At 40.0% G+C, this 26,082-nt stretch overlaps 1 protein-coding gene and 1 long non-coding RNA gene across 5 annotated transcripts in view; both read left to right on the top strand.

Annotated features, from left to right (window-relative positions):
- The first annotated feature begins 7,706 nt into the window (after positions 1 to 7,706).
- On the top strand, positions 7,707 to 11,022 carry ARL4A (ARF like GTPase 4A). Of its 3 annotated transcripts, none has more exons than XM_085227513.1 (2): positions 7,707 to 7,731; positions 8,467 to 11,022. In XM_085227513.1, exon 2 carries the CDS (start codon positions 8,545 to 8,547, stop codon positions 9,145 to 9,147), a length of 603 nt encoding a protein of 200 aa, XP_085083639.1. In that variant the 5' UTR covers positions 7,707 to 7,731; positions 8,467 to 8,544; the 3' UTR covers positions 9,148 to 11,022. The 3 variants fall into 3 exon arrangements, with proteins under 3 accessions (XP_085083639.1, XP_085083638.1, XP_085083637.1); XM_085227512.1 differs by lacking the exon at positions 7,707 to 7,731 and adding an exon at positions 8,038 to 8,165; XM_085227511.1 differs by lacking the exon at positions 7,707 to 7,731 and adding an exon at positions 8,073 to 8,226.
- Positions 11,023 to 19,749: 8,727 nt separating this feature from the next.
- Positions 19,750 to 26,082, top strand: part of LOC146544113 (uncharacterized) — a 212,876-nt gene continuing 206,543 nt past the window's right edge. The window contains exon 1 of one of the 2 annotated variants that reach the window (XR_014884114.1): positions 19,750 to 19,908. This is a non-coding gene — a long non-coding RNA (uncharacterized LOC146544113). The remainder of the gene's footprint in view (positions 19,909 to 26,082) is intronic. The other variant, XR_014884115.1, reaches the window with a different exon arrangement.

Here is a 26,082-nt window from a genome sequence, read left to right on the forward strand (position 1 = left end):
TGGTTCTCAGTTTTATCTCAACTATGAATTTTCACAGGTCTGAAAGATGTAGGAAGTGTAACTGTGTTAGAGTGCTGGGTTTTCAATCAGTCCCCAGCCACAAACAATGATCTGAACAGCAGTGCTGCTCACAAAAAATGAAATTAAATAAAATTAAAAAAAAAATTAAAAAAATAAAATAATAAAAATAAAAAAAACATTTATGTGGATTTGAACTGAAATGAAATATCAAGCACGTGTCAGCAACCCTAAGCAAAAAGGCTGGGTTCTGAAGTGAGACTTAGTAGGTGGGACCTCTAAGAATAATACAGTTTTAAAAGACAGTTCTACAGTTTCAGAGGCGTTCCACTGTTAAAGTGGGAGAAAGGATGCAACCATTGGCACTCTACTTTTTAATGCTCTCTCATACTTTTGTTGAAGATTCAGATTGGGCTTGTATAAATTCACATGCTGCATGCATCACGTATCTCTTTAACAGAAAGCCAAAGAATTCCAAGCATGAAGAACTCCATAAATTCTGTTCCTTCTTTTCTCCTTACGGTATGTTTGTGCTTATTTTTTTTTTTTTTTCCTTATGTATAGAGGTTTTATTTATGTTCCTTTTATAGTTTAAATGTAGAGAGGTCTCAAATGTAATAACTAATTGAAAAACATATCTATACACATCTTTACAGTATCCTGATGCTTCTTCTGTTTCCAAAATTTCTATCTGACCTCTTCCTAATCTTCCTTCTGTGTCCCATCTTGGCAGAAGGTGCAAAGGAAAACCTCCAAAGACACGATGGCAATCATGGGGTTTACCCTTTCAGAAATCTGAAATTGTACTATTCTCTTCATTCACTGTCACCACTTAGTGTGGCAGGATTAAAATTTCAGCTAAACAATCTGTTTTTCCCTGAGTTGATATATCTACCTCCCTTACTTTGTTTAAACCTTGTTAAGTAGTGTGGCATGGCCATGAAAATCAGAATAGGTGAAGCCTATATTCCGAATAAAAAACTATGATGTCAACATAAGGCATAAAAATATTTTGGCAGTTTTCTACAAAAGTAGATTTTATAACTCTGGTGGCAACAAATGTAAGGTGCCAAATTCTCTGAAAGACGTCTGGTCTTTCTCAATATTATGAAGCTGTAGTGTATAATGTGGTTTGTTTGAATCATAATCTATCTAAGATGAAAGCAAAAACGATTGTGTAGAGACAGCTTTTATAAGGTCTTCAAAGTGAGTTTACTGTTGCTTCCATCCAAAAACTGAAACCTTTGACCATGAAGGCAAGTTTTCTGCCCAGCACACCTATGACTGGTTTTCAAATCAATTTGCAATTAATTTAGGTTGCAAACTTCAGCAAACAGTAGGCCCAATCCTGCATTTGATTGACAGATTTACTGTTAAATGTAAAAAGAAGAAATGCTAACCTGATAAGACTTAAAATTCTAAAGTACAGATGAGCAATGAGCTGAACTTACAGCTCTCCACCCACACAGTGTTTGTCTTCCCTGCTCTTTAATCCTTCTTTTTCTTTGTTTGTTTCTTCTTCCTTTTTTACACCTAGGGTAAGGACTATGTTTCTATAGCACACAATAATAGGCTCTGATTTCTCATTAGAACTCTCAGTATTGCTATTGAGAACACGTTTTTCGCTAAAATCTTAGAAACTGCAACAAATATCCAGTACTTCCTGAAGTATCGGACACCCACTGTGTCCCAGTGTAAGAGATTGAAACCTTTGTGCAACAGTTTCAGCTAGTTGGTGAAACTGTCAATGACCCTGGGGAAAGAACTCCCTTGATTGCTCTGAGACTTCACAGTTCTTATCACCTGCAGCCAAAATACTTTCTTCAGCTTGAGAAAAATCCAATCTAGAATGCTTAGCTGTGGTTCACATTTTGCTAACTGAAGTATGATTTTAATGCTAGGAATCAAAGCAAATGGAGTATTTGCACTCTTTTCACTCTTGTAAAGCTGATTTTTAGCACAATTCTGATATAAAATATAATCCAAAATATTGGTTAAAATCCAAATTTGTTCAGAGACTGGGTGTGACTGCCATACACCTATAAAAGTTGTAGACTTGTTGCTGTACATCATGGTCTCTGTGTGTTAATTATAGCTTGGAGTGCAATTGGGTTGGAAGAGGGACAAGGAAAGGAGGTCTTGGCTCAGAACTCCTAGTCCCCAATAAACCTGCAAATGAAACGCTAGACCCTGAAAGCAGTGAACTGTGATACATACCACTGTGTGTGCAAATGTATAGAGATGTCTCACTGGCCCCAGCTAAGTATTTCCCCCTGTTATCTACTTCTGTTATCTACTGACTGAGAGGGACACAGGTCTGCCTAGTGATACATTTTCTGAAAACTCTTGTACAAATGCTGCACAAAGATAGTGCTGGAGGGAAATGAAGCAAGTACTGGAGAAGATGAGCCTAGCAGACTGCTCACAGAAAACTGATAAAGTCCATTGAGCATCTGTGGCTTACACCACTATCTCTTAAAGCGTATCTTGTGCTGTTTATCTTCAGGAACATTTTTAATCTATTAATTATGTCATAAAATAAATTACAACTACACCTGTAAACAGTTATGACTGAAGTTCACAATATATCGTTGCCTCCTTTGACAAATTAAAACAACAACACTGTACCTACAGAGGCAGTAGGTCTTTTTCTGATTCACCTAAGAAAGAGATGCTGTTAGAATGCCAGAGGGTAGATAGATTCCCTATATGTTTTTCTGTAGATGACCAGTACTTATCAGGAGCACTAGTAAGCTCCTATTATTAGGAAAACTGGTAAATCATACAACAACTGGTCTAGTATTAGATATGGAGCTTGGCAGCCCTGCCTGCGGCAGGGGGATTTGGAACTTGATGATCCTTGAGGTCCTTTCCAACTCAAGCCATTCTATGATTCTATGAACAGTTGGAGATCATGAAATAAATTGTTGGTGCACTTATTCATTGTCTCAATAGCAATTTATATTAGTTGTTGCCTCTGAATATCACGTTCGAAAAGCTGCAACATTATCACTATATTACATATAATGTTACACACTGAGGCAGATAGAGCAGATTTTTCAAAGCCCTCCTGGGACTTTAGACATATCTTCCATAAAATATTTCCATTAAATGTAATCTCTATGTAATTTTTATTTTTTTTTTTCTCTATTGCTGCTGTATATACACTGGTACAAAGTTACTACAGATCAACAGCTTGCTTGTTTTTACAATGGAGCCTGTATACTTGATTCCAATCTTTGAGTTTCCTTTTGGATATATGCAGTACAGAAACACAAAGCAAGTATTTTAAAAAAGTAACCTTTGCAAGTGGATGGATTATTATGGAATAGGTGGTTTAAACTATTGTTTCATCCTACGAGGTACCACTTAGTTATACGTGCTCAAATGATGAGATGCTATATTCCCTTTATGCTTGACTCCTGATGGAAACAACCTTTCATAACAGTACACAGCAAGTGCGTATTTGTATGTCTAGCTCCTCATAATTTATTATAAGTATTAAACTATGTCTTAGCACAGACATTGATGCCATAAAGACAATACAATTTCTGCAAATCTTGTGAAAATTCATGGTTAGCAACTACGTGTGCCCTGTGCTTATACCATACACTAGAGAATCCAGAGGAGCAAAACCCTTTACCAGTATCAGTCTTGAAAAGCCTCAGTCACAACTTCCATCCTTCCTCCACTACAATTAACCAACTGAAACACAAATTCATAGAAAAATGAATCTTTCATTCTGCTACTAAGAATCTGTTCCAGCAAACTTCACCACCATTTAAAAGTTAAATACTAAATATTTAGAAAGTTCTCTGGAGAAGAAAAAAGTAACTGCAGTTTTCTGCTTAGTTTTCTTCATTGTTGCTCTGTGCTAGCAGTAACAGAGCAAACAGCAGTATCTGATTTACTGCAGGCATCTCCTTTACTGTGGAGTTGGGAAAATATCTTCACGCATTCAGTTTACTTAGGCAGGAACACAGTAAAGCAGATACTACCCTTGTATTTGAAATTGTAGTACTTTTAATCTGCTTGCAAAGTGCTTCTATTATATTAAGGAAAAATGATATGCTTAAAAACTGTGGAACCTTCTTCAAAGAAAGCATTGTGAGGAAATGGTAGCATATAGTGATATCTCAACTTGATAGGATTTTAAATAGAGTAACTCTAGCATACAATAATAAAGCTCTAAAGAGCACATAGTTTTTGTGGGGAGGAGAGTGCTGGGGAAAAGATAAATCTCTTGGAAGCAGTGCCATAACTGATGACATTTTTGAATGGCAGTACTCAGTAGCCCTGGCTGCCAGCAAGAGCTTGTCTGCCTCAAGTCAGTAGTTCTAGGAAACATGAAACGGTGGCACAAACATGGTGGATGTGGGAAGGTAGCAGGTGAAATGTTTCTTATTGTGGTAAATATATGCACAGTCCTACCAATATGAAGCCACTGAAGAAAATGTGCAAGCCAAGGCCGTAATGCTTGTACATAATATCATACATAGATTGGTCTTTTGAGTCTCTCATGGTCTTACCTTCCAAACTGAGGGGTTAAGGTAGGAACTATTTTTTGTATTTCTTTTTTAGAGGCAGCTGCCTTTTCATGAGGTAGGGATATGGAGACTGAAAACTGGGAGTACCTGCAAAAACAGTGCTTTCTTCTACTCCTTCAATTGCCCCCTAACTAGCTGTATGCCTGGGTTTAAATACTGTGATTATAACCTTTGTATTTGTAAACCCAGGATCGATGTTTAACCTTCAGTTATTTGCTCCCAGTAAATGAAAAATCAGTACAGCGAGGGTGAAATGACTGAAATGCACGTAACTCAGAAGTTGGAGATTTCAGTATCAGTCACACTCAGACACATCACTTTCTCGCTAGGAGTAAGAAAAGTTAAGAGTTAGTACTGTTGTGTTTTTGTGTGCATTTTTTTTTTCAACTAACACACCTAAGCAGTTTTCAAGATGCAACTCAGAATCAGAATCAAAGACCAAGGCTTTCTCTTTGTTAGCCAGTTACATGGCATAATGTTTATCTGTGAACATAAAAGCTGTAAAGCGTAAATGTTAGACTTCATGTGAAGGTATGTATGAAATGAGAATAGGTTTAATTAACTGGTCTAATCAGAGTAGTAACTTAAACTGTAACACACAGCAATTCCATCTCCTGCTGCTCTAAGCTTCGTTATTTATTGTGAAGAAATAAATTAGATTTTCTACCACCAACTACTTTTTAATAATCAAAGCAAAATAATTTGTGCAGCTTGCAAGTTATAAAATAATTCAGCAGATGTAGGAAAGATGATAAAAGACTTCTTTGTGCAAAATATTTTGTATGTCACTTTAAGAGACTCTCAAGAGCAGAACTTCATGTTTTCCAATTTGTAAACAGTAACAATGAAATGGCTTATTTTCAAAACCTATGATAAAACTGCTATAATATTTTAAGCAGAAACCAGATCTTTTAGAAACAAAGAATGCCACTTCAAAACAGTACATTTTAATCTTAGATTTAGGACATAACAGAAGAGAAATAGGTTCAATTTTTGAACATGTACAACTAAGCTACACTTTTAAAGTATTATTTATTTTTCTCTCTCATCTAGGTGTGTCATATCATTATACTGAAACACAGTTGATTTTATTTTATACACATTGCTTGGCTTTCACACAGTAAGAATTCATTCTTTGTGACTATTGATGTGTCACAAGACAGAGGTGTTGGGATCCCATTACCGTATGCCAGCCGTAAGTAGCCAGCAGTACCTGGCAGTAACATCATTCTCTTAATGAGTCAGAACAAAACTCATAGTACACATGGTAGATATGAAGTGAAAAGCTAATGATCAGTATGTGAAACATCCCAACACTAAAACTAGGTTATTTGTTATTTTGTATGACAGGCTTAGCTTAATACTTTTCCTGTTCAGTTTCCTCATAAATGTACTTTGCAATTATTGTCACTTGTTTAAATAAGAGACCAATTCAACTACATACTAGAAAAGGTAATAAATGTACTTCTTGCCAGACTTTCCTCAGTCTAAGTTTCTACAGGATAATCAAAGCCGTGCTTCACCATCAACTTCAATTATCAAAGGCAGAATGTGTCAGCTTTCTTACCCTCCCATTAATTTAGATACTATTACTCCATAACACCTAGAACACCTGCCCAGTCTGCACGTTTGACTTCTAAAGAAGCACGAAGTGTATAGGAGGAGCTGATCAACTTAGATTGCTATTTAATAGCTGTTTTGCAGTAATGCCTACAGGCATTAATTAAGATCAAGGCACTAAACACTAAGAAGACTCACAATGAAGAATAGTACCTGCCCCAGAGAGTTCATAATTCAGTTTACAGCAAGTTATAACAGGTGAATAAAATAAATTAAATGTAGGGAAAGAGAAACAGAACAATTGACTTCTCCAATTAATTTTTAGATGGTGGATCATTTTCATGTACATATTTACAAACACAGATACACTCAGTTTGCTATAGACAGTCTTCCTCTCTAATCTTAATCATTTAATTATCGTCCTGATGTCACAAAATTCTTCTTCTTCAAAAAAAAAAAAACCAAAACAACCACATATAATCTTTTAAGATATCAGATATGCTATGCTGTAGAAAATCATTGGTTCTACATCATTCCTTTTTCCAGGGCACTGAAATACCTTATTACGTATTGCCTTTTTCAACAAGACAATAGATAAAGGCAGCATTACTGCATTTCATGTTAAAAATTGGAATATCTCTAATAAGGGTAGTAGCTAGCCCATGTTTTCCTTGTGGAATTCATTACAGATGGTTATTATAATGCTACGTGAAAGCGGTTTGAGGTTTCAAAGGCTATAGTACCTTCAGATTGATTAAATAAAAATAAGTAAACAGGTGGAAATAAATAGGTGGAAATAAAGGTCAATTTGATTTATTTCAGATGGTCAGGTTTTATGAATAAACCCATTATTTGTGGCAATATTCCTTAACAAGGTGTTTTTATCTGGCTTCCAGCACTTTCAAATTACTGAGCACTGTCCATGAAATAACCAAGGCCAAGTTCTACTGATGCTTTTCTGCCTAAGCTCCATGTGCTATTTTGAACAGAACGTGAAACTGTTGTTATTTTAAACAGGATTGTAACGGGTGTTTTAGCACACTAATACCATTGAACCACGTGTGTCCGCAGCACACTGGCACTTCTAATGCTTACAACACTCTGCTATACAACTTTGCTCTTTTACGCATCACAGCTGCAATTTAAAATATAAACCGCGGTGTTTTCAGAGGAGGAATACGGGATTGCCAGAGCATCCTTAAACAGTCCTCCTTTTCTGCAACTACATCAATGAACCCGTAAGCGCTGGGCACATTCTGCCTAGGCTCTAACGTATCACCCAGCCCGCCACTGCACCACGCCGTGAGGAAACCCAGGCCTCAACATGGCGGCCGCCCTCAGGGGGGCGGGGCGGCGGGTCACGTGGGGAGTCCCACGAGGCTCCCCGTGGGGGGGAAGTGGGTTGGGGGGGCTGCGCGTGCAGCACGTTGCTAGGCGACGGGGGGCGCGCGGCGCCACGGGAGTGGCCGGCAGCAGGACGGGGTGACGCAAAGGCCAAGCGAGCGGAGCGGAGCTGCAACCCCATCCACCTACCCACCCACCGCGAGGGCGCCTTACGGCTGCCGGGCCGAGCGCTGCTAACGGGTTTCCCCCCGGGTGGCGCAAGGTGAGCTCCGGTGCGAGGAGCAGGCCGCGCACTGTGAGGCGCCACCGAACCGCTTCTCAACTGCTTAGGGCGGGGCGCCGGCTTGAGTGACAGCAGCCGCAACCCATGGGCTTGTGTAGTTGAAGAGAAGCGGTGAGATTGCTGCCACCGCCCGCGCACCGTGGGTGGAGAGTACAGAGCGACCGCGAAGGCCCGCAGCGCTTCACCTCCCTGTTCGTGGGCTGAGGGTGCTGAAACAGGGTCCGCGATGACTGGCCGGAGCCGCCAGCCAATAGGCGAGGCGGAGCACGCTTTTATCCCCGCCTCCGCCGCGCTGAGAGACCAATGAGGGGCGCGGGGCGGGGCGAGCGGTGCTAGGCGCGGGCTGGGCGCTGCTCCCCTGCCAGAGGTTTGGGAGTCGTAGTGGCGGCGGCAGCGGCGTTGGCGGCACGGAGGTGCGCGGCATGGAGGCGCTGGCGGCTTTAGCCTTGCTGCGCTGAGGGCCGGGGCCGAGCGGTAGGCCGGAGGGGCAGGGTTGGGGGCGGCGGCGGCGGTAGTGGCGGCATGCGGTAGAGAATGCGGGTGCCCGCCGCGCTGCAGTGTCGGTAGCGGCCACCGCAGCGTTGCGGGGCTGCAGAGCCCGCAGGGCCGGGCTGGGCGGGGAGCGGTTACTGTCTCGCTGCCCGCGGTTGGGGCGGTGGCGGCGACAGCTCCGGGCCGGGTCAGGCGGGGGTAACGCTGCGTTTGTCGCCGCAGGATTGGAGCCGAGCGCGGCCGTTGGACCCCGCCCGTGGTAGTGGCAGCGGCAGCGCGCTGTCACCTCGCCGCCCGGCGATGGGGAATGGACTCTCGGATCAGACGCCGATCCTGTCCAGCCTGCCTTCTTTTCAGTGCTTCCATATCGTGATCTTGGGGCTGGATTCCGCTGGGAAGACGACCGTGCTGTACAGGCTGCAGTTCAATGAGTTCGTCAACACCGTCCCCACGAAAGGGTTTAATACGGAGAAAATCAAAGTGACGCTGGGCAACTCGAAAACGGTCACGTTCCACTTCTGGGATGTGGGCGGCCAGGAGAAGCTGCGGCCGCTGTGGAAGTCGTACACGAGGTGCACCGATGGTATTGTGTTTGTGGTGGACTCTGTCGACGTCGAGAGAATGGAGGAGGCCAAAACGGAACTTCACAAAATCACGCGGATATCTGAAAATCAAGGAGTGCCTGTCCTTATAGTCGCTAACAAGCAGGACTTGAGAAACTCTCTCTCTCTTTCTGAAATCGAGAAGATGTTAGCGATGAGCGAGCTGAGTTCTTCGACTCCCTGGCATTTGCAGCCAACCTGTGCAATCATCGGAGATGGACTCAAAGAGGGACTGGAAAAGCTATACGATATGATAATTAAGCGAAGGAAAATGTTGAGGCAGCAGAAAAAGAAGAGATGAGTTCTGTTTTGACCTTTCTATTTTAGAGTAGTTACGTGGTCAAAATTTGACATAAGACAGCTTCCAAACCCAGGCCTGCTTGTTTGGATGCCGTTAAGCTTAGTTACGTTGAACAATCAGTTGCACAACCTTGCCTTGTGGAAGGCAGTGTGCTCATGGAACTTTTATTTTTTTTTAAATAGTCTCTTCTGAGTTTATGGCTCTGCATTATTTCAGAAGCCCTAATAGATGATGTAATACTATCAGGAAATGGATGGATGGGTGGGTATATGTGACATGGATGTCTGAATAGCCAAATAAGACGAAGGTTTTCTGCTTAGTGTTGTACTCCTACGTTTGAGGGTGCCTCTGCAAGCGATTTGCATTGAAGGTGTTCTGTGTTTTTAAACTTCTAATGCTCGTAAGTGGAGTGTTTAGGTGAACATTATACAGCTTTAAAAACATGTATGAAGCTAGTAACCCATTATTTCAAGAGGCTGTTTTTTATCTTGTTTGGGGATTTCTATGGAAGCTTGGCTACATGTGTAGGGTGTTTTTTTTAATTTGGCACTTTTTGAAATTGACTCATGTTCAGTTCAGATACTTGAAGCTTATGTGCTGTGGATTTTTCAACTGATTGAAGAGACTTTTTTGACGAGTTAAAAAAATGTAAACAGCACATTGAAGCATGGAAAAGTGATTTCCCAATATACAGCATGTTTTTCATATGTAAGGTTTTTTATTTTTTAGAGGTAGCTATTCATCCTTATGCATTAAATCAGACTTAAGCTAATACTCAAAATTAGTAATTTATTTTTGAATGATGAGTATTATGTCCTTGATCTATCCAATTAAAAGTAAATTAATTGCAGTAAAGGAGCTGTAAAGAACAACTTAGGCTGTTGTGGTTCTAGTAATCGCAACATGTTTGCTCTGTTAGGACTTTTTTGGCAATAAAAATAAATCATAATGAAGTAAAGATGAAGTTAAACTTAGCAGAGCACTTCTTGTATCTCCCCAAAATACCCCATTTTATTAAAGTGGTATTGCTATGTCACTTCAACGTATGCTTTTTTTTTTTATCGTGACTCTTATTAAAGTATTTTGTGGTTAGGAATGTAATAATGCTTTATACACTCAAAACATTTGACACTACTGGGAGGGAGGGAGTTGGGGAAGAAGATTTTCAAGATGGGCCTGTGTTCTGCTTTAATTATGCTTTAAGCTGTTCTTGTTTACAGAGTGTGCAAACAGTGTTAACTGGGCAGGATAGTGCTTGACAGAAAAGGGAGGGTAGTTTTTCTTACTGGTACAGAGCTTCAAGTGACTCTTTAGATACTTGGTTAGCAACTAAAAGGGCTATAACAGAGCCTGGATTTTTAGGACTAACTTTAGTGGTGCTGTAAAAATTCATCAGAATGTTAGATTCTCTTTAAACTTTCGTTGGAAACATTAAATAATTTAAAAAAAAAAAAAATCTATTTCCTCCTCTTACTCAACCAGCAATGTAATAAAACACTTTATTACATGCTGCCATGTATCAGGGGGATGACAGCTACAAACCTGAATGTCAATCAATATAACTTAAATATGTTTTAGGAAAAAAAAGAAATCAAATTTTTTAACCAGCAGCTGTTTGTCCAGAAGGTAACCAAAAATGCACTTTAGTGTCTTCAATAAATGAAAGTGACAGCTGTTTTCTTTTTTTTGTTTGTTTTTTTTTTTTAATACATCTTAGTCCTTTTTGAATAAACTGAAGTAGCTTCCAGTGGAGCTTTTGTATGTTGGTTATATATGTACCTGCACTGGTGACATTGTAAGTCACTTACTCAAGTAATGTCTATATTTATAGAAATGTGGATGACTTCTTAAACCTCAATAAACAATTCAAAACAAGTCTACAGAGAAGGTGTCTGACTTGTGCTGCAGTGATATATTCTCCTCAACCTCTGTGCACATTTTGATCCTATTTACAATAGAACCATTTCTGTTGAAAGCCAAAATCTTACAGATGTGCTAAGGGTCAAAAATGTTCCAGTCTTATAAACTGTAGGTACCTCATTAACACCTTTAAATCAGTGATGCATCTGTATGCTCATAGAAGAAATATTAACTGTGCTAACTCCTTTCTGTAGTGATGGGTCCTGCATAGTTTGAAAAAGACTTTATATAGATGAACCTTTCTTGTGTTATGTATAGTATTGGACAGATAATGTTGGGCATTTATTGTGTATGCACAGGTTGTACTGATTTTTGTATATACAAGCTCAAATGTCTGAAGCTATCCGAAGGATTCACGTATACTTAAACCTTCGGTGAATTTTCTCCTCAGATTCTGTGGCAGGGAGCAGAAGATGGAAAAATTGAAGTTTCTGATTAGTTTTAGGCCTCTAATGAAGTCAGGACGCATCTCATTTAGAAACCTACAAATCAAATTTTAAATTTGAATAAGAATGTCCAAATCTGTCTCACAGTTCTTTCACATCACTGATGGTTCATCAAAATGTAGGTTGCTCACAGTGGATCTTGAGAAAGAGGTGCTTATTCTTTAGCCCTGTGAATCTAGGATGCAAACAATTGGTATCATCTAGCTAACGCTTTTCTTCCTATCATGTGATAGCACTGTTAGGTTAAGGAAGCTGATGTGACAGGTTGGTTTGATTATTTATTTATTTATTTATTTATTTATTGTACCCAGAATGCAAACTAGAAAATACAAAGTAATTATTACTTCAAATGTTCATTAAATTTTTACTGGGAATAGTTGAAAAGGCAACCCACCCAAAAAAAGCCAATTGCATTTTGTTCTGCATATTGAACATGCTAGTCTTTAACCAGTGACAGTGTCCTTGTACTCCTGTACGTATAATAACTTCAGTGCATGATTTTAACTACAAAGACATGACTGATCTTTACCCAACGCTTCTCTTTGGAGGAAATGGTCAGAGAAGGTGGAGAAGGTGTGTTCTTCGAGTGACTTGCTTGTTATTGCGTAGTGTTTGACACTGGCTTTGGAGGAGGAAACAGCAAATGGGAGGTGAGTTACATTGAAGATCTACCTGTACCTGTGCTGGAACAACTTGGCTGTAATATTACAGTAACTCCTGAGTAAAGAAGTCAAATGTGATTGTAGTGGTACCTCCAAAATTATGTTCTGCATTACTATGACAGTTCCCAGTCATGAAGAAATCAGTGATTGCAGTAGAGCATTTAACACATTACTGGTGTGTGTAGAAAATCTTTGAGAGAACAAGTAGATGTAATTTTGTTACAGTGGTGAAGTTATGCCATCTTCTAAATGTTGCTAAAATATGTTTCAAATGATACTCTTTTCATCAAGGTACTGGCCATGGTAAGCACCTGAAACTTCTACCTCAAGAAGGCACAGGATTGCATTTAGGTTGGTGCAGCACTGTTAGAAACAAGCCATAAGCTCTTCTTTTCTTAATGCTGTCGTTGTGGAATTACAAAGGTTGTTATGCCATTGCCTCAACTGTGTATGGATATAAAATCATTTAAAATTGGCTTGTGTTCAGGGTCTGGTTTCTGTTTTCTAGCTGCATAACTGTATATTGACTTTCAACCCTTTCAACTGAAGTAAGTTGTTGGACTGAATGTTTCAAATGTTTACACTTGAAAAATAAGAATAGTGTTTTCTCCAGCAAAGTGATGGATGAAAAGTTTCTCTCCAAATTTTCACCTTTTGTTGATCCTTTCCATGTGGCAAGCAGTGTTCAACCCCTGCTCCTTGAGCTGCCTTGGTGAGATGCTCCCTGGTGCAGCCTCTAGTTCTGCAGGGGCTGCTGCCTGTGCTGGGGTGCTCACAGAATGGCAAGCAGCTGTCAGTGGCTGATGAACCCTTCCAGGTCCCAACAAGGCTGTGTGATGGCATCTGCCTTTGTCTTGGGTCAGTTGTTTACGAAAAAGCAGGGTGTTAATTAACAGCTGGCTGAAACTTGGCTGAAGAGAGTGCAATTCGTGGCTTCTAAGGAGAATCTGATGCTGCATTGATACTATAAAGAAGGAATTCATACGGGAGAGTGTGAAAAATGTAGGCAGTCTGAGTATACCATGCATAGGTAGAATGCAGGCTTAGTTCAGGGAGGTTAATAAGTGCCTGCTCATAATGCTATGTTCCTTTGGCTTGTTTTGAGAGGGAAATCTAGGAATGGCGGAGTGCTTTTTGGAGCATTGTTGTCACTGTGGTGTGACTCATCTGAGAGGGTCACAACTCACGGCCATGCTCTGGGAGCTAGCAGTCTCATGTTCCTGAGCCAAAGCCACTGCTGTTGCTGCAGGAAGGGATGTCTGGGGAGCTATGAGCATGGTCTTGTGTGCGTTTAGTCTGGGCAATGAGGAAAGCATTTTGTTAGATTCCTGACTGATCTATGGATGTGAAGCCCTGTCCCTCTCACAGGATTTTGCCGGCTGTGGTTATTTTTAGAAGCAATGCAGTGCTGTAGAACTGTATGGATAAACCATGCGTGTTTTGAAACAGAAGGGAAATATGCAGCTGAACTTCACAATGGGATAACTTCTGGTGTTACCATACGGGCTACATTGTTCCCTCCTATTTGAGAACAAAATTAAGATGTAGTGCACAGCTGCTAGGGTACCCTTCTTGGAAGTGTTAGGTAGTCCTCTTAAATCAGTTGTAATGAAGTAAAAATGCAGTTCCCAAGATCAAACTGGGAAAAAGGGAGGGGGAAAAAAAAGAGCAAAATATCTGGAGCAAGCTAGATATAGGAGCATTGTACCTTGTCAGCTCCTGTTTCACTGTGACTGATGTTGAGGTATGGCATGTTCACTGCCTGGCCAAGCTGACTGCACATTCATTCACTTTTCATATGTTGAATTTATTGAAAGGCAAGCCCAACATTTGAGAATTGAGGCAAGGAGGCCAGACTGTGCTTCCAGACTAAGTGCCCGCTTGTAAACAGCTCAGGAAGGTAAGATGCTAATCCTTGAGCCATCAAGGTTACCCCTTCTTAGTTCCAGCTATATTTACACAGCTGCTCCTCCAGACAGAGGAGCTGAAGACAAAATACTGAATGTTAGAAAAGAAATGGGAATCATCATAGAATGGTTTAAGTTGGAGGGGACCTTAAAAGCCATTTAGTTCCAACACCACTGCCGTGGCAGGGTTGCCGCTCTCAAGATCAGCCTGTCCAGGATCCCATCCCAGGGGAGGCTCGGTGCACTTGTTAGCTGGGGGGCATGCAGGAGGGGAGTGTTTGAAACTGTTGGACCTCACTAGTTGTTCAAGATACTGAAAGCTAAGGGTAACATATACTTCTAGGCTGCTTAATTGGTTGTAAATCTTTCCTATTACTGAATGAAACAATACCCTATTTAAGAAAGCCACCTAATCACTCATTCATCTCCGGTCAAGTTGACAGAGGGTAGGCCTGTGGGTGTAGGGACACTGGCTGGCATACCAGCTGCCGTGTCTGAGGTTGCTTCCAAAAACTGCAGGAGTCTGGTTCAGACAAGGTGAAGGCACGAAGCCTGGTGCTGTGAGGTGGTCCAGAACAGCCACTAGTCCTGCAGCCCTGGCACTAATATTCTGTTACCATTTTATGAATGATAAACAAAAATAATTTCTTTCAGACTGCAGCATTTCCATCTCTTTCTTTGCCAATGTCATTTGCCCTGAAAGGCAGGCTTTGATGTTGAAGCGTCTCTGTGTTGGGTGTCATAGAGATCAGTTTGTGGGGCAAGAGGGTCAGGAAAGAGTGTTCACCTCTGACTTGTTTAGCTAAAAACAGTCTTTTAGTAAAGCTGGTCTAATGTGGATGAAGATAACAGAAGGAAAAATTCTAAATATATCCTTGTTTCTAACATTAGCTGAACTCCACTGGCCTTCTAACTATTGGATATTGCCATACATGTGGGCCACTGGTGTTTCTGGGCACTGGTTTCATGGTGATCTCCAAGATGCAGTCCTCAGACGGCCAGCATAAGGTCTCCACAGTTTTAAATGGTAATACCGAATTTATATATCCATCATGTATATTTTATCTGGCCATCTGAGGTGCTTCTGTGGGCCAACATGTTTTCTCAAAGATAATTTTGATTCTTTGGGAAAAATAGATTCATGTAACAATGTCCCCGCAAACAGTTTATCTTTGTTTTGTTCTTGTTATATCATAATTGGCATAAGTTAAATGTCAATCTATGGAACTATTACTATTTCCATTGAACTACACCTAATGAATTTCTATTTGAATTGGGGATATATATTCTTTTTTTTTTTTTTTCTTAAATAAAAATTTGTTTTGTGTAGGAGCTGAATTATGCTAACCTTGGGACTACTGGCCTCCCTCATTTTAATTAGCTCAGAAAATTGACTTGTACATTTAAAACTTCTGCAATTCAGCTGTAATCACTCATGTTAGGCTGGAGATAAAGGAGACTCTCAGACTGTGGCACACTGATGCTTTCTGACAGATCTCCTATTGCCGCATCAATACGCTTCCCTCATTTGGTGCTGCGATAGGACTGGCAGGGACAGCAGTATGGTGCAGCAGCTGCATTTCTGCCACTGTCTCATGTAACTCATGTACAGCATTTCCTTATGTCCTGCTCTTGCTGTAATCAGGACAGGAGTTGTTGGAAAAGAGTCTGTACGAAGACTCAGCTGTGTGCTGCAGCTTGAAAACTAATACTTCAACCTGGGTCATTTACTTGTAAAGCCCTGGAGTGAATGCTGGAGGCCAGGGCTGCAGTTTGGTGCCCCTACCCACTGAGAGATCAGGGCATTTTATTCCTGCTAAAGAACCATGATAAAACAGAAAAGAAAGAGTGTAACAGTAATTTCAACTCTGAATTTCTTGTAAGTGTGTGTTCAGAAGCAGGACATTAGGAAATCATATTGTTTCAATGATAATACATTTGAGAGTTTAAAAATGAAAGTTCAATGTGTTGTATTGTCTGACTCCATGAGCTGCAGCTTCAGAAAAAAAAACAAAAAAATATTTCCATAGCTGCAAATAATAATTGATTTCATATTTATCAGTAAATAAATATTCATAAAGCCAGTCGTCTCTATCTGATTATTGTTTGCATTTGACTATAGCTGTTAAGCAAAAGTAGTAAAAAAATATTTGGTTTTATGTTTGAATTCAATTGCAGTGACTGTATGGTCTTCCAGAGCAAGCACATGAAAGTTTTCTAACAGAGATCTTGAGTTTAAATAATGTATCACCTTTCATTTGGAGTAGTCAGTAACAAAAATGTCTGGTGGAAAAGCTAGCCTGATTTTGCACGGTACGGTGAGGAAAGTATCTCACAGTGACTTCAGACCTCGGGATTCAGTGGGTCTCCTGCTCTATCTGCCTCTCTTGACTGTAATGAATCAGTCACCTCAGGATGTGGCTGCTAGCAGATGATAATGCAAAGTGATGGGCTGGGCCATGAAAAGCCCCAGGGTGGCTCAGCATGGTGCTGAGTTCTCACGAAGAGCTGATTGCTTTCCAAAAATAAGAACAGGAAGTAGGGCAGATAATCCATGTAAAATGCACTTCCCACCTTACACATTCACAACAATTTATTATTTTCAGCATTGTGGAGCTTAATGTGTTGATTACATACATAATCTCTGTAGGCACACACACCTACATGCACTTCTACTTGTACCCTTGCAGGCCCCATTTGCGAGAATTTCTCTAGGATTCTGTTCTGTGGGTGTAACTCTGGAATATATAAACAGATCCATGTTTTCACATCATTTGAACCCGAACCTGACTGCAAACATTAGAGCACTAGAAATACAATGCTTTGGAACTTTCTGCTCTGTTTTAAATCCTTCAGTTTACTAGGACAAGGCAATCTGGGCTGTTCACACAAATTGCTATTGTGGCAACATTACCACTGCTCAGAGTTCAGGTTGTGTCAGCATTTCTTCTACAATCATAAATCCTTGTTTCAAGAGCTTAATAATCTAATAAGCCTTGAAATTTCACACTTGTCTGAAACTTGGCACTGAGTATTAACTTTGCCTTTTACCACATTAAATAAAAATACGTATTAGAAGTGAATGTAAATAAGTAAAAAATAGGCTTATTGTGTTTCACTGCCTTTTCCCTTTCAGTGTTAATTTTGTTTATTGAAATGAAATGGCGTGAACTCACTGTTTCAAGTGGAAACCTTTGAAAATTCTTCTTAAGTTAAAAACTGCAGTCATTAGCATTTGCAAATCAGCTCTCATGAACTTGTAGATCTCACGCACAGCAAGCAGAGTTCTCTATCAGTGTCAGCACAGCAATACGTAGGAAGTAGCAGTTGTAGGAGAGGACATACGCAGAGAATAGAAGCATGGATATGACTATCCTTAGTTGCTTTCATATGTAATTTCAAATCTTGTGATTATCCAAGCACATTTTCTAGGCAGTGATGATATATAATGTAAATCAAATGCAGGGTTTCTTCTATCCTGTTGAAAAGCCTGTGTTTGTAAAATGTCTAAGCTGCTGGATTTTTTTTGTTTGTTTAAATGAACAAATAAACAGAAATCTTTGGAGAAGGCTCTGATGAGAGTTTTTTAATTTTTGCTAACCCCTTTTCTATAATTCTGAGATTATCCTGAGGGTCACTAAGGGTATGACTTGTCTGCGCACAATCTTTTTGCATATAAATGCTTGTGTGTTTGTTGTTGTTGTTGTTGTTTGTTTGTTGTTGTTTTTTTTTTTGTTGTTTTGTTTTGTTTTCAGAAAGGTAGCAGGAACACAAAGATCCTGTATTAATGGTTGCTCTGCTCTGACCTAAATCACTTATTTTTCCTTGTGCATTCACTTATCCTCTGCACAGGGTACGTAGAATCTGCCAGTTTGAAGCCACAGTGCTTTCTCCTTCTGCGCTCAGTGGAGCCGAGCACACGTGCCTGCATAAAGCAGGTCTTGCACATCAGGAGTACCAGTGCACTTGACTCTGGATATGCTCTTCACTCTTACCTCACCCAGCCCATTCTGAACAGAGCAGAAACAATATGTTTTTTTTATTTCTTCCCTTTCAAATGACCTTCCGACTGAAAGTATGAGTAGCTATAGCAATCTGTTGTGTGTTAGAAAATCCATACTCACTTTGAGAGCTTTGGCTTGAGCTTAGTGTACCTTTCCACTCCACATGGCTTTTTGTTTACTTCCCAAAGGAAAGCTTTCCACATGCCTAATGCTTTTCTATTAGCAGCACCACGCTTTTTTTCAGTGTAACACAGGCACAACAATCAGGATTCATTTTATCCAGTATTCAGCCTCTAAAAATTAGGTATTCATGTCTGATCTGTACACCTCTAGATATTTTTCTTGTCTATAGAAAGAAAGGTGTTTGTTTAGGGCATACTTTATCCTAGTTCACGAGCAGGATCTAAGATAGGTCAGAAAAACCACCATACGAGTCTAGCTGCTATACAGATGCATAAGCTGATTAACTCGAATATAGACACCTGCCTCTTACACCAACTGTCTATATTTATATCCCAAATGATAGCCCCTAATCTGTGGGAGCTACCTTGATGCAAAATGCAGGTGTCTGCTATTTGAAATCTGTGTCAATCTGCAGCAGCTGAGAGCATACTGCAGTCCTTCTTAACAAATTAACCGTAGCCTTTCTGCATGCTATGAAGTCATTCTCCTTTTCATAGGAAGAAAAGGACTGGCATGTTAAGTAATCTCCATACGTTGAGAAAAATGGAAGTGAGAGCTGTTATTGAACACAATGTGCATACCACATTTCAAAGTCCAAATATTCTCACTAGACAAATCAGTAAACCAAATTACTTCCTCTTAGGGTGTTTTATGGCTCCAATCAAGCTACTTGTGTATGCAAAGGTAACTTTTCATTGCATTCAGTGGGAGTGAGATAAAGCTGTAGAATTGTGCAACAAACCTGCTAACTATAAAAGCTTTTAGATAATAAAGTGTTTTTTTTTTTTTCTTTCTTTTTTTTTTTTAAATGCAAGTAAATCCTGACCTACAACCTGATGCTATAATTTGGTCTAGCAACACCTGTGTCAGTTTCTGTAGGTGCTGGGGGTTGCAATCAGTCCATGTGACCATCAAAAGTCTATGAGCAATCACAGTTTAGTTGTTAGAGAGTGGAAGAGGCTTGCCAAAAGAAAGTTCCCTGTGTGGTGGTATTGTGCAGGTGGCCTGGGAAGAAAAGCAAGATGTGGATAAGGAGTAATGTGAGCAGAGATTGTGAACTGACTGATGGCCTTCAGTTTCCCTTCTGTCTAACAAGGTATGATTAAGCAACACGCTTTCTCTGAGATATTTCTACCTTATGAGAATGCAACACGAAAAGGGGTTTTGTTTGTGCTTATGTTGTGAAAATGGTAAGGATTTAATGTCTCCTTAAGCATCTAACATGGTCAAACTCTTTGTTGGCTGAAGAAATTAAAAGCCATCATAGGTAATGCCCTGAAATTACATATTAGTGATTTCCTAAGGAAATGAAGCTAAAATGGTGGGAGGAGTAGGTGAGGAAGGAAGAGGCCTAGAAAGCAGAGATCTGGGCTATGACTTTAAGAGCTTTGGAATTTTTGTGAATGAGTAAATTGGGTGTATTGTGTATGTTTGTAGTCTGGGAAAAGTGCTAGACTTCACTTTGCCTCATATTAAGAAGGAAGTTGGTATGCTGAACAACTGAGAGATCTGCATTCCTGAAATCACCATATCCTCCTGTGAAAGCAAAGCAAAGGTGTAACTTCTGAAGTTTTTCTCTCTGTGATATGAGACCAGCTGCTATGATTTCCTATCAGTTATCTGTGGTGAGAAAATAACTGTATGTATACCCTAAAGGAGATGTTATCTGCTTCCCTAAATACCCTGTTGACTCTCTGTCTTGTGTGAATTAATCCTTGATTAAGACATCCAGGCTGGAACTGAAACATTTGCTGAAAAGCTGTGTGTTGTCTGGTTTCTTGCTTTCTCTCTTCTGCTATGGGTATCTGTAGAAGGTGTTTATCTATTGTTTCTTAGGCCTGTGGCAGCGAATTAATAATACGTGACATGGCACAACCGCTTAGCAATGCTGATTTTGTTACGATTCAGTGAGTTTTCAGCCCTCTGAGGAAGATGAGAATGGTATAGGAGCTTGTTCCTACAGAGGACTATAACACCAACGTGGGTCTTCCTTGGGGAGAAGTACTTGGAATTTCTTGTTTCTGGGATGGAAATCTCGTGAACACTCATCTTTTAGTATGTAAAGTGGTCTTGTTCACTGAGCCTTTAATACTTGAGCGTGCTGTGACTGTTACAAGCTGAAGTGTAGGGATGGATATGTGAACAAAAGAAGAAAAAAATGTGCCTTACTGGAAAATACTACAATGTTTTAAAAATTGTTTTAAAAAATGCTACTGAAAAAGGTTGTAAATGTCAGTTGGTAGGTGCTGAGCTACATTTAGTTACAGAACCTTTTAATCTGTTTGCTATGCTGTGCTGACTGCTCAATAATAAGGTAACTTCAGTAAACATGTGACTCCAGGTTTTGTTTGCAACTAGTGGTACTACATAGGAGGATGCAAGTGGATTACTTGTTTCTTGTGCAAGGTGAATTACTGAGGTATGTCTTCCATTGGACTGTACCACTTGGTGGTTTCCAGTAGCACAGTTCCTACACAGGATGGTGGGTTTGGAGTCATCTGTTGCATTTCTGTGGTTGGTCAGCAGCACTGCTTTGAGATAATCCCCCTGGAGGCCAGGACTGCTGTTTGGGTGCCTGAGGAGAAATGTCATCCCCATTGCTCTTCTGTCTGAGCAGCCAAAGGCCATGTCTGACCTTTGAGGACTTGAAAATGTTTTACTCCTCTGATAAAACCTCTCTTGGGGAAAGAGATTCTAGTGATTTTGACATGGGCCTTTGCGTAAAGGGAAGAAAAAAACAGTGATGTTTCTGTCCTTCAAGGATTGATGGTTTTGGAGGTGAATGTGACCAGTCACAGGTGTTGATACTTTGCTTTTTGTGTGCACCCTAGTGCTCAGTGTCGGTTCTGTGATACAATCCATCTCCTCATGGACTGGATGTGGAAAAATTGAGTAAAGGAGTTAAATCCAGCTGGTGAAAAGTCATGAGTGATGTTCCCCTGCTGTTGATATTGGGGCCATCCCTGTTTTAATAACTTTACTGATGACCTGGATGTGGGGATTGTGTGCACCCTCAGTAAGTTTAACATGACATCATGTTAGGAGGAAGCCTAAGGGTAGAAAGACCCCAGAGGCAGACCTGGACAGGCTGGATCACCGGGCTAAAGCCAATTACATGAACTTCAACAAGACCAAATACCTGTTCTTGTTACAGTAAGATCTCTCATTCTCTATTAGATGCTTTCTTTTGGCTTGCAGTTTAAAAACTGTTCTTTCCACCTTAATTCTTTCACTATAATGGAGTGAAAGGAGACCAATGTGATACTCTTTATCCCAGGAGAACACATTAAGGCAATCCTGTAGCCAAATTTTACAGTTTTTTATGTGAGAATATATTAGAATTTCTGTTGTGTTTGTTTTGTTTTGTTTTTGTTTTTTAATCCTTAAGAATAATTTGTTTCTTAAGTTCTTATTTGGGTCTTTGGATTATGATGTATCAAGCTGTTCTCCAGTATTAAGGCTGGAATTTCTTTGAAAGTGCAATCTTGGATTTAGATTCATAAGATGAGGTAGAAGGTATATTCTTATGTTTAGATGATAATGTTTAACTTTCTTTTTGCTATACCTTCATGGCATAAAGTATTTGGTAAAAAAAAAAAAAAAAATGTTGCCTTACATCCTGTAGTTGTGTTGGTACAATTGCTTGTACAGCTATATTACCTTATAAAAACCTTTCAGTGAATTCATCTGGTTTCAGCAAAATTTCCAGATTATCCCTTTTTTTTTTTTTTTTTCTCCTCCCCAATGTGTCAGTCCAGACTACAGCTATTTGTATGCCAGCTCAACTGCAGGATGCCATGCACAGATTCAAAAGTGGTGCTGAATGGTGGCAATATCTTAAACTAACTTACTACTAAAAGAACTGTAATATTTGAAGTTGGAACTATGATACTTGCCAAAAAATAAATCAAATGCACAAAGCATACAACTCAATAGAAGGATAGTTTTGATTTATTTTGAAATACTGACAAAGAAAAAATAGAAACTCCGTAAGGATTCCTAGACAGGTGTCATTGGCTCTGAAATATAGAGTTGAAATTGCTTGAAGGGAAGCAGGAGCTGAGGTTCACCTCTTAGGAATATCTGCTTTAATCTATAAAATTTTCCCATAGTTAGTTTTGATGTCTTGTAACATATACTTGCTACTGTTATATCGGTGTACTGATAGCATATTATTTCAACCTCAAAGCAAGGTGTTTACATTTTTTGGAAATTCTTGGTTTTCTAAGCGTGTAGCTTCTATAATTCTTCATATGGTGATTCAATCTGATTCGTCAATCTATCACACACACACAATCTTGTTTCCCCCAAACTAATGGGGAGTTTTGTGTGCTATAATGTTAAAAGCTCACAGTAAGTTTTAGAACAATTATCTGGACAGTAAAAAGAAGGACAGTGGAGTGTGGAAAAGCCTTTTTACATATGATAATTTCTGGGGTACCAGGAAGTGTGAAATCAATTAGAAGTGATGACTCTTTGAGTTGGAAATTAAGACAAGTTATGTGTTCCCCTCTCTCCCTCACCTCCCCTCATCTTGTAAGCACAAAAGGATGAGGAAAAGTTGATCCTCTCTGAAGGCTGGCAAATAAAACCTGGAGACTTTGTGTTGGCTGAGGACAAGAATTAATTGCTCCTTGAGTGTCATTGTGCACTGACAACTCTTTGGTCAACACAATCTTCACCTAGAAAATCTTAGATGGGTATGAGAGCACATGATGATAATAAGGCATACGTCACTCTTACTTCCAGCTTTATCGTGTTTTTGAATCAAATATTTGAAATGAGCCATTAGTTGCTTGGTTCAAATTATGTTTATTCTCCTTTCAGGAGGAGGTGAGCTGTAGCTTCTAATGAGATAAAAATAAATTCTTTAAAGTCTTGGTAATGGCTGTCAGTCTTTCTTACTCTTAGTTTGGCAATTAGGTTACCTAATGACGTTAAGGAGCAGGATGCGTTTTCCCTGGCAGCGTTGCTGTTTCCTCCATCGTTCTGGCTGGGGGAGGGACAGCAGGAGATGCTTGCTGCTGTGTACAAACTCCTGGCCATAAAGGCATCATTTTCTGCAAGGTGTCTTGAGTAGTTCAAGTGCCTTCCCTACAGCAGGAGGAGATGCTCTGGCCAAGATTGCTGTCTGCGGGGTCACCTCTAACCCATGGGAACCGTGAGTCATCAGTCTGGACTTTACTGCTCTGGTGACTACATAAACTGGAACTTAGGCAGAGGAGCTCCCTTTTTCATGGTAAACTATTGTCTCACTTCCTGTGTGTGGATTTATTAGGGTTCAAAAGGGGTGTGGGTGTGTATATTTAAGGAAGCTTCAGCCTCTTTCACTCCCTTATCAATTTACGCTGTTACCACAGCGCTGGCAGTTTGTGCTGTCCTTGTAGGGTGCTGCAAGTTCCCTGACCTCCCTGGTGGTTCTCCTAGCCAAAGGAATTGCCTGCAGCACACACCATCCTTTCTTATCCCCTCAGCAAGAACCCTGACTTGGGGCATATACTCTTGCATCCCAAGGTGCTGGGAGGTACCTCATCCTTTCGTTTGCTCATCCTGCTCTGAATCCTTGATTTAGAAATGGAAAACAAAATCATGTTTTCATTCATAATGAAAACAATCACAACTTGTACTTCCTACCCCCTCATAGCCTTTTGTCCTGTTTGGCTTGTTGTGTATTCACCTAGACAAAAATAGATAGACTGTGACATTTTGTTGCATTATCTAAAGCAAGAACAGTCTTAGTCGAGACATGAGACCTGATTTTAAATCTGACCAATTGTATCATTTCTTTCACTTTATTTCACTATTCAAAAAAGATCCTGATATGACTGAAAACAACCCTGCTGTGACTTAAAATATAACGATAAAAGCTTTTGTGATTCTCTTTATTATCCTAATCACCTTTCTTATGATATACAGACAAATATCTTACAGTTCAGTTGAGCTATGTTCTGCTTTGTCTGCTATCATATTAGGTAATTGTTTTTCTGTCACCCTTTATAAATCAAGACTTTATTTTCAATGGAATTGATTAATAGATGCCATGATCTTGCTGCTCACACTTGTAACACGTCTTAAAGTCTTCTGCTGATTTGCTTGGCATCTCCGTGTATGTCACCACAAGGAACAGAAATTACAAGTATTTGTTAATTTTTTAGTAACTACTTGGTATAAAGAGATATTCACATGCACTTTGTGAAGCAGGACCACTTTCTCCAGAGCACTAAACTTCTGAAAGCAAAATCTATTAACAGTAGTGAAACACATACAGACTGCTGCAAATGGAATTTCTAGGAACATTCCTGTTGCCAACAATTATGTTCAGGTTTATCAGGATTATATGCTCTTTTAGTGGCTACCAGCCCACACTAAAAAGACTCAGTACTTGCTTTAGGGTTCACTGCTTTTCTAACCTAGAAATTAGTGGGAGGGCCTTGAGAAAAAGCAAGGATAGTTGAAGGAAGGAACAAAGTCCATGGCTGCGTAGTTTACGTCATTTCATTAAGTAAACAAGGTGGTTCTGCTAGGCTTTCTGACTGCAGTTGTGAGGATATCTGCCTCTTGTACTATGCCAAGCCACTCTGCTTGTTCTCCTACCCGTCATCTTGCCAGAAAAACAATGTGTAAATTATGACGTGGGCATAAGATCAAATATAAAGAATCAGTATTGCCTTTGGGGATATTTCCCATATTCCTTCTCGTGGGAGACTTGCCTGCTTTCTGTACCCAGCCATTACTCCATTGTGTTCAATCTCTTAGGATCTTATATCCCTGTCCTTCTTTAGTCTCTTCTATAGCAAGCATTCTGTGATGGGGAATATTAAGCAGCCAGATCCAACAAGAATGTAGTTCTTTCTGTTTCTATTGTTTCTCATGTGCAAGGCTTGGTGTTTCTGTCTTTGAAATTCTATCTGGCTAAACAGTGGTGCAAAATGACGTCTTAGCATTGTTGTTACATGTACCAGTGTTGTAGACTTGATCACAACAGAGTAAGGGTTTCTGCTAGTGTAATTATGCTGGTGAGGTAAGTGAAATTAGAGCACTATACCACAACAAATGCTTCTGTTCATAACTTGAAGCTGCAGATAAGGAAGAGCCTTCCAGTTTAACTAGTCTATCCTGAGCGTGTCTGTGATTTTTAGTTAGTCTTTCTCATCATGCCTGTTCTGAATCAGATCATATAAACTAATGGTGATAAACAGTTTAAAAAAAATAATTTTAAAGGAAAGATTGTCACTTCTCCTTGAAACAAATCTAATCTACAAATCTCTTTCCTTCTAAAGTTTGTGTAGATGTGTAGGACCAATGGTGCATCTGAAAGCGTGGCTACAGTTTGTGTTACTGATGAGTCCTCTTGTCACTGCCTAAGAAGCTGGCCCTTTCTTTTCCAACATCCTCAACTTGTCATGTGTTGTGATGGCCTGCAGAGATCTAGTACTGTCAGTTGTCATTGTTTTGGTGTTACTGCTCCACTGTGTCTACTTGCTTCCTGGGATGGGTACAATGTACTTCAGCCTTGTACCTAAACCTTATTTACTGACCAGATCTTTTATTACTCACTGGAATGTTCTTTGGATGGCTGTGGCACACCTGGATAAAAGACCTGGCACACCTGGCCACCTCCTCTACATGCGTGCCAAGGCATAGTACAAGCAAAGCTGTTTCTACAACACCAAAGGATGGGCTCAGGCAGGTATGATGGCCCAAATGGAAGACCAGCTACCGCAGGAAGGCATGTGGGGACAGATCCAAGTCTGAATTGGAGAAAGGTGATGCAGCTGGTCTTTAGGAAATCTGTGGACTTAACACTGTTCCT

Source organism: Meleagris gallopavo, chromosome 6 (genome assembly GCF_905368555.1).
Source record: "Meleagris gallopavo chromosome 6, MGAL_WU_HG_1.1, whole genome shotgun sequence".
Lineage (NCBI taxonomy): Eukaryota > Metazoa > Chordata > Aves > Galliformes > Phasianidae > Meleagris > Meleagris gallopavo.

Bases quoted from the DNA above. Each gene is read 5' to 3' on its own strand.
- ARL4A (XM_085227513.1), top strand. From the start codon at position 8,545: ATGGGGAATGGACTCTCGGATCAGACGCCGATCCTGTCCAGCCTGCCT.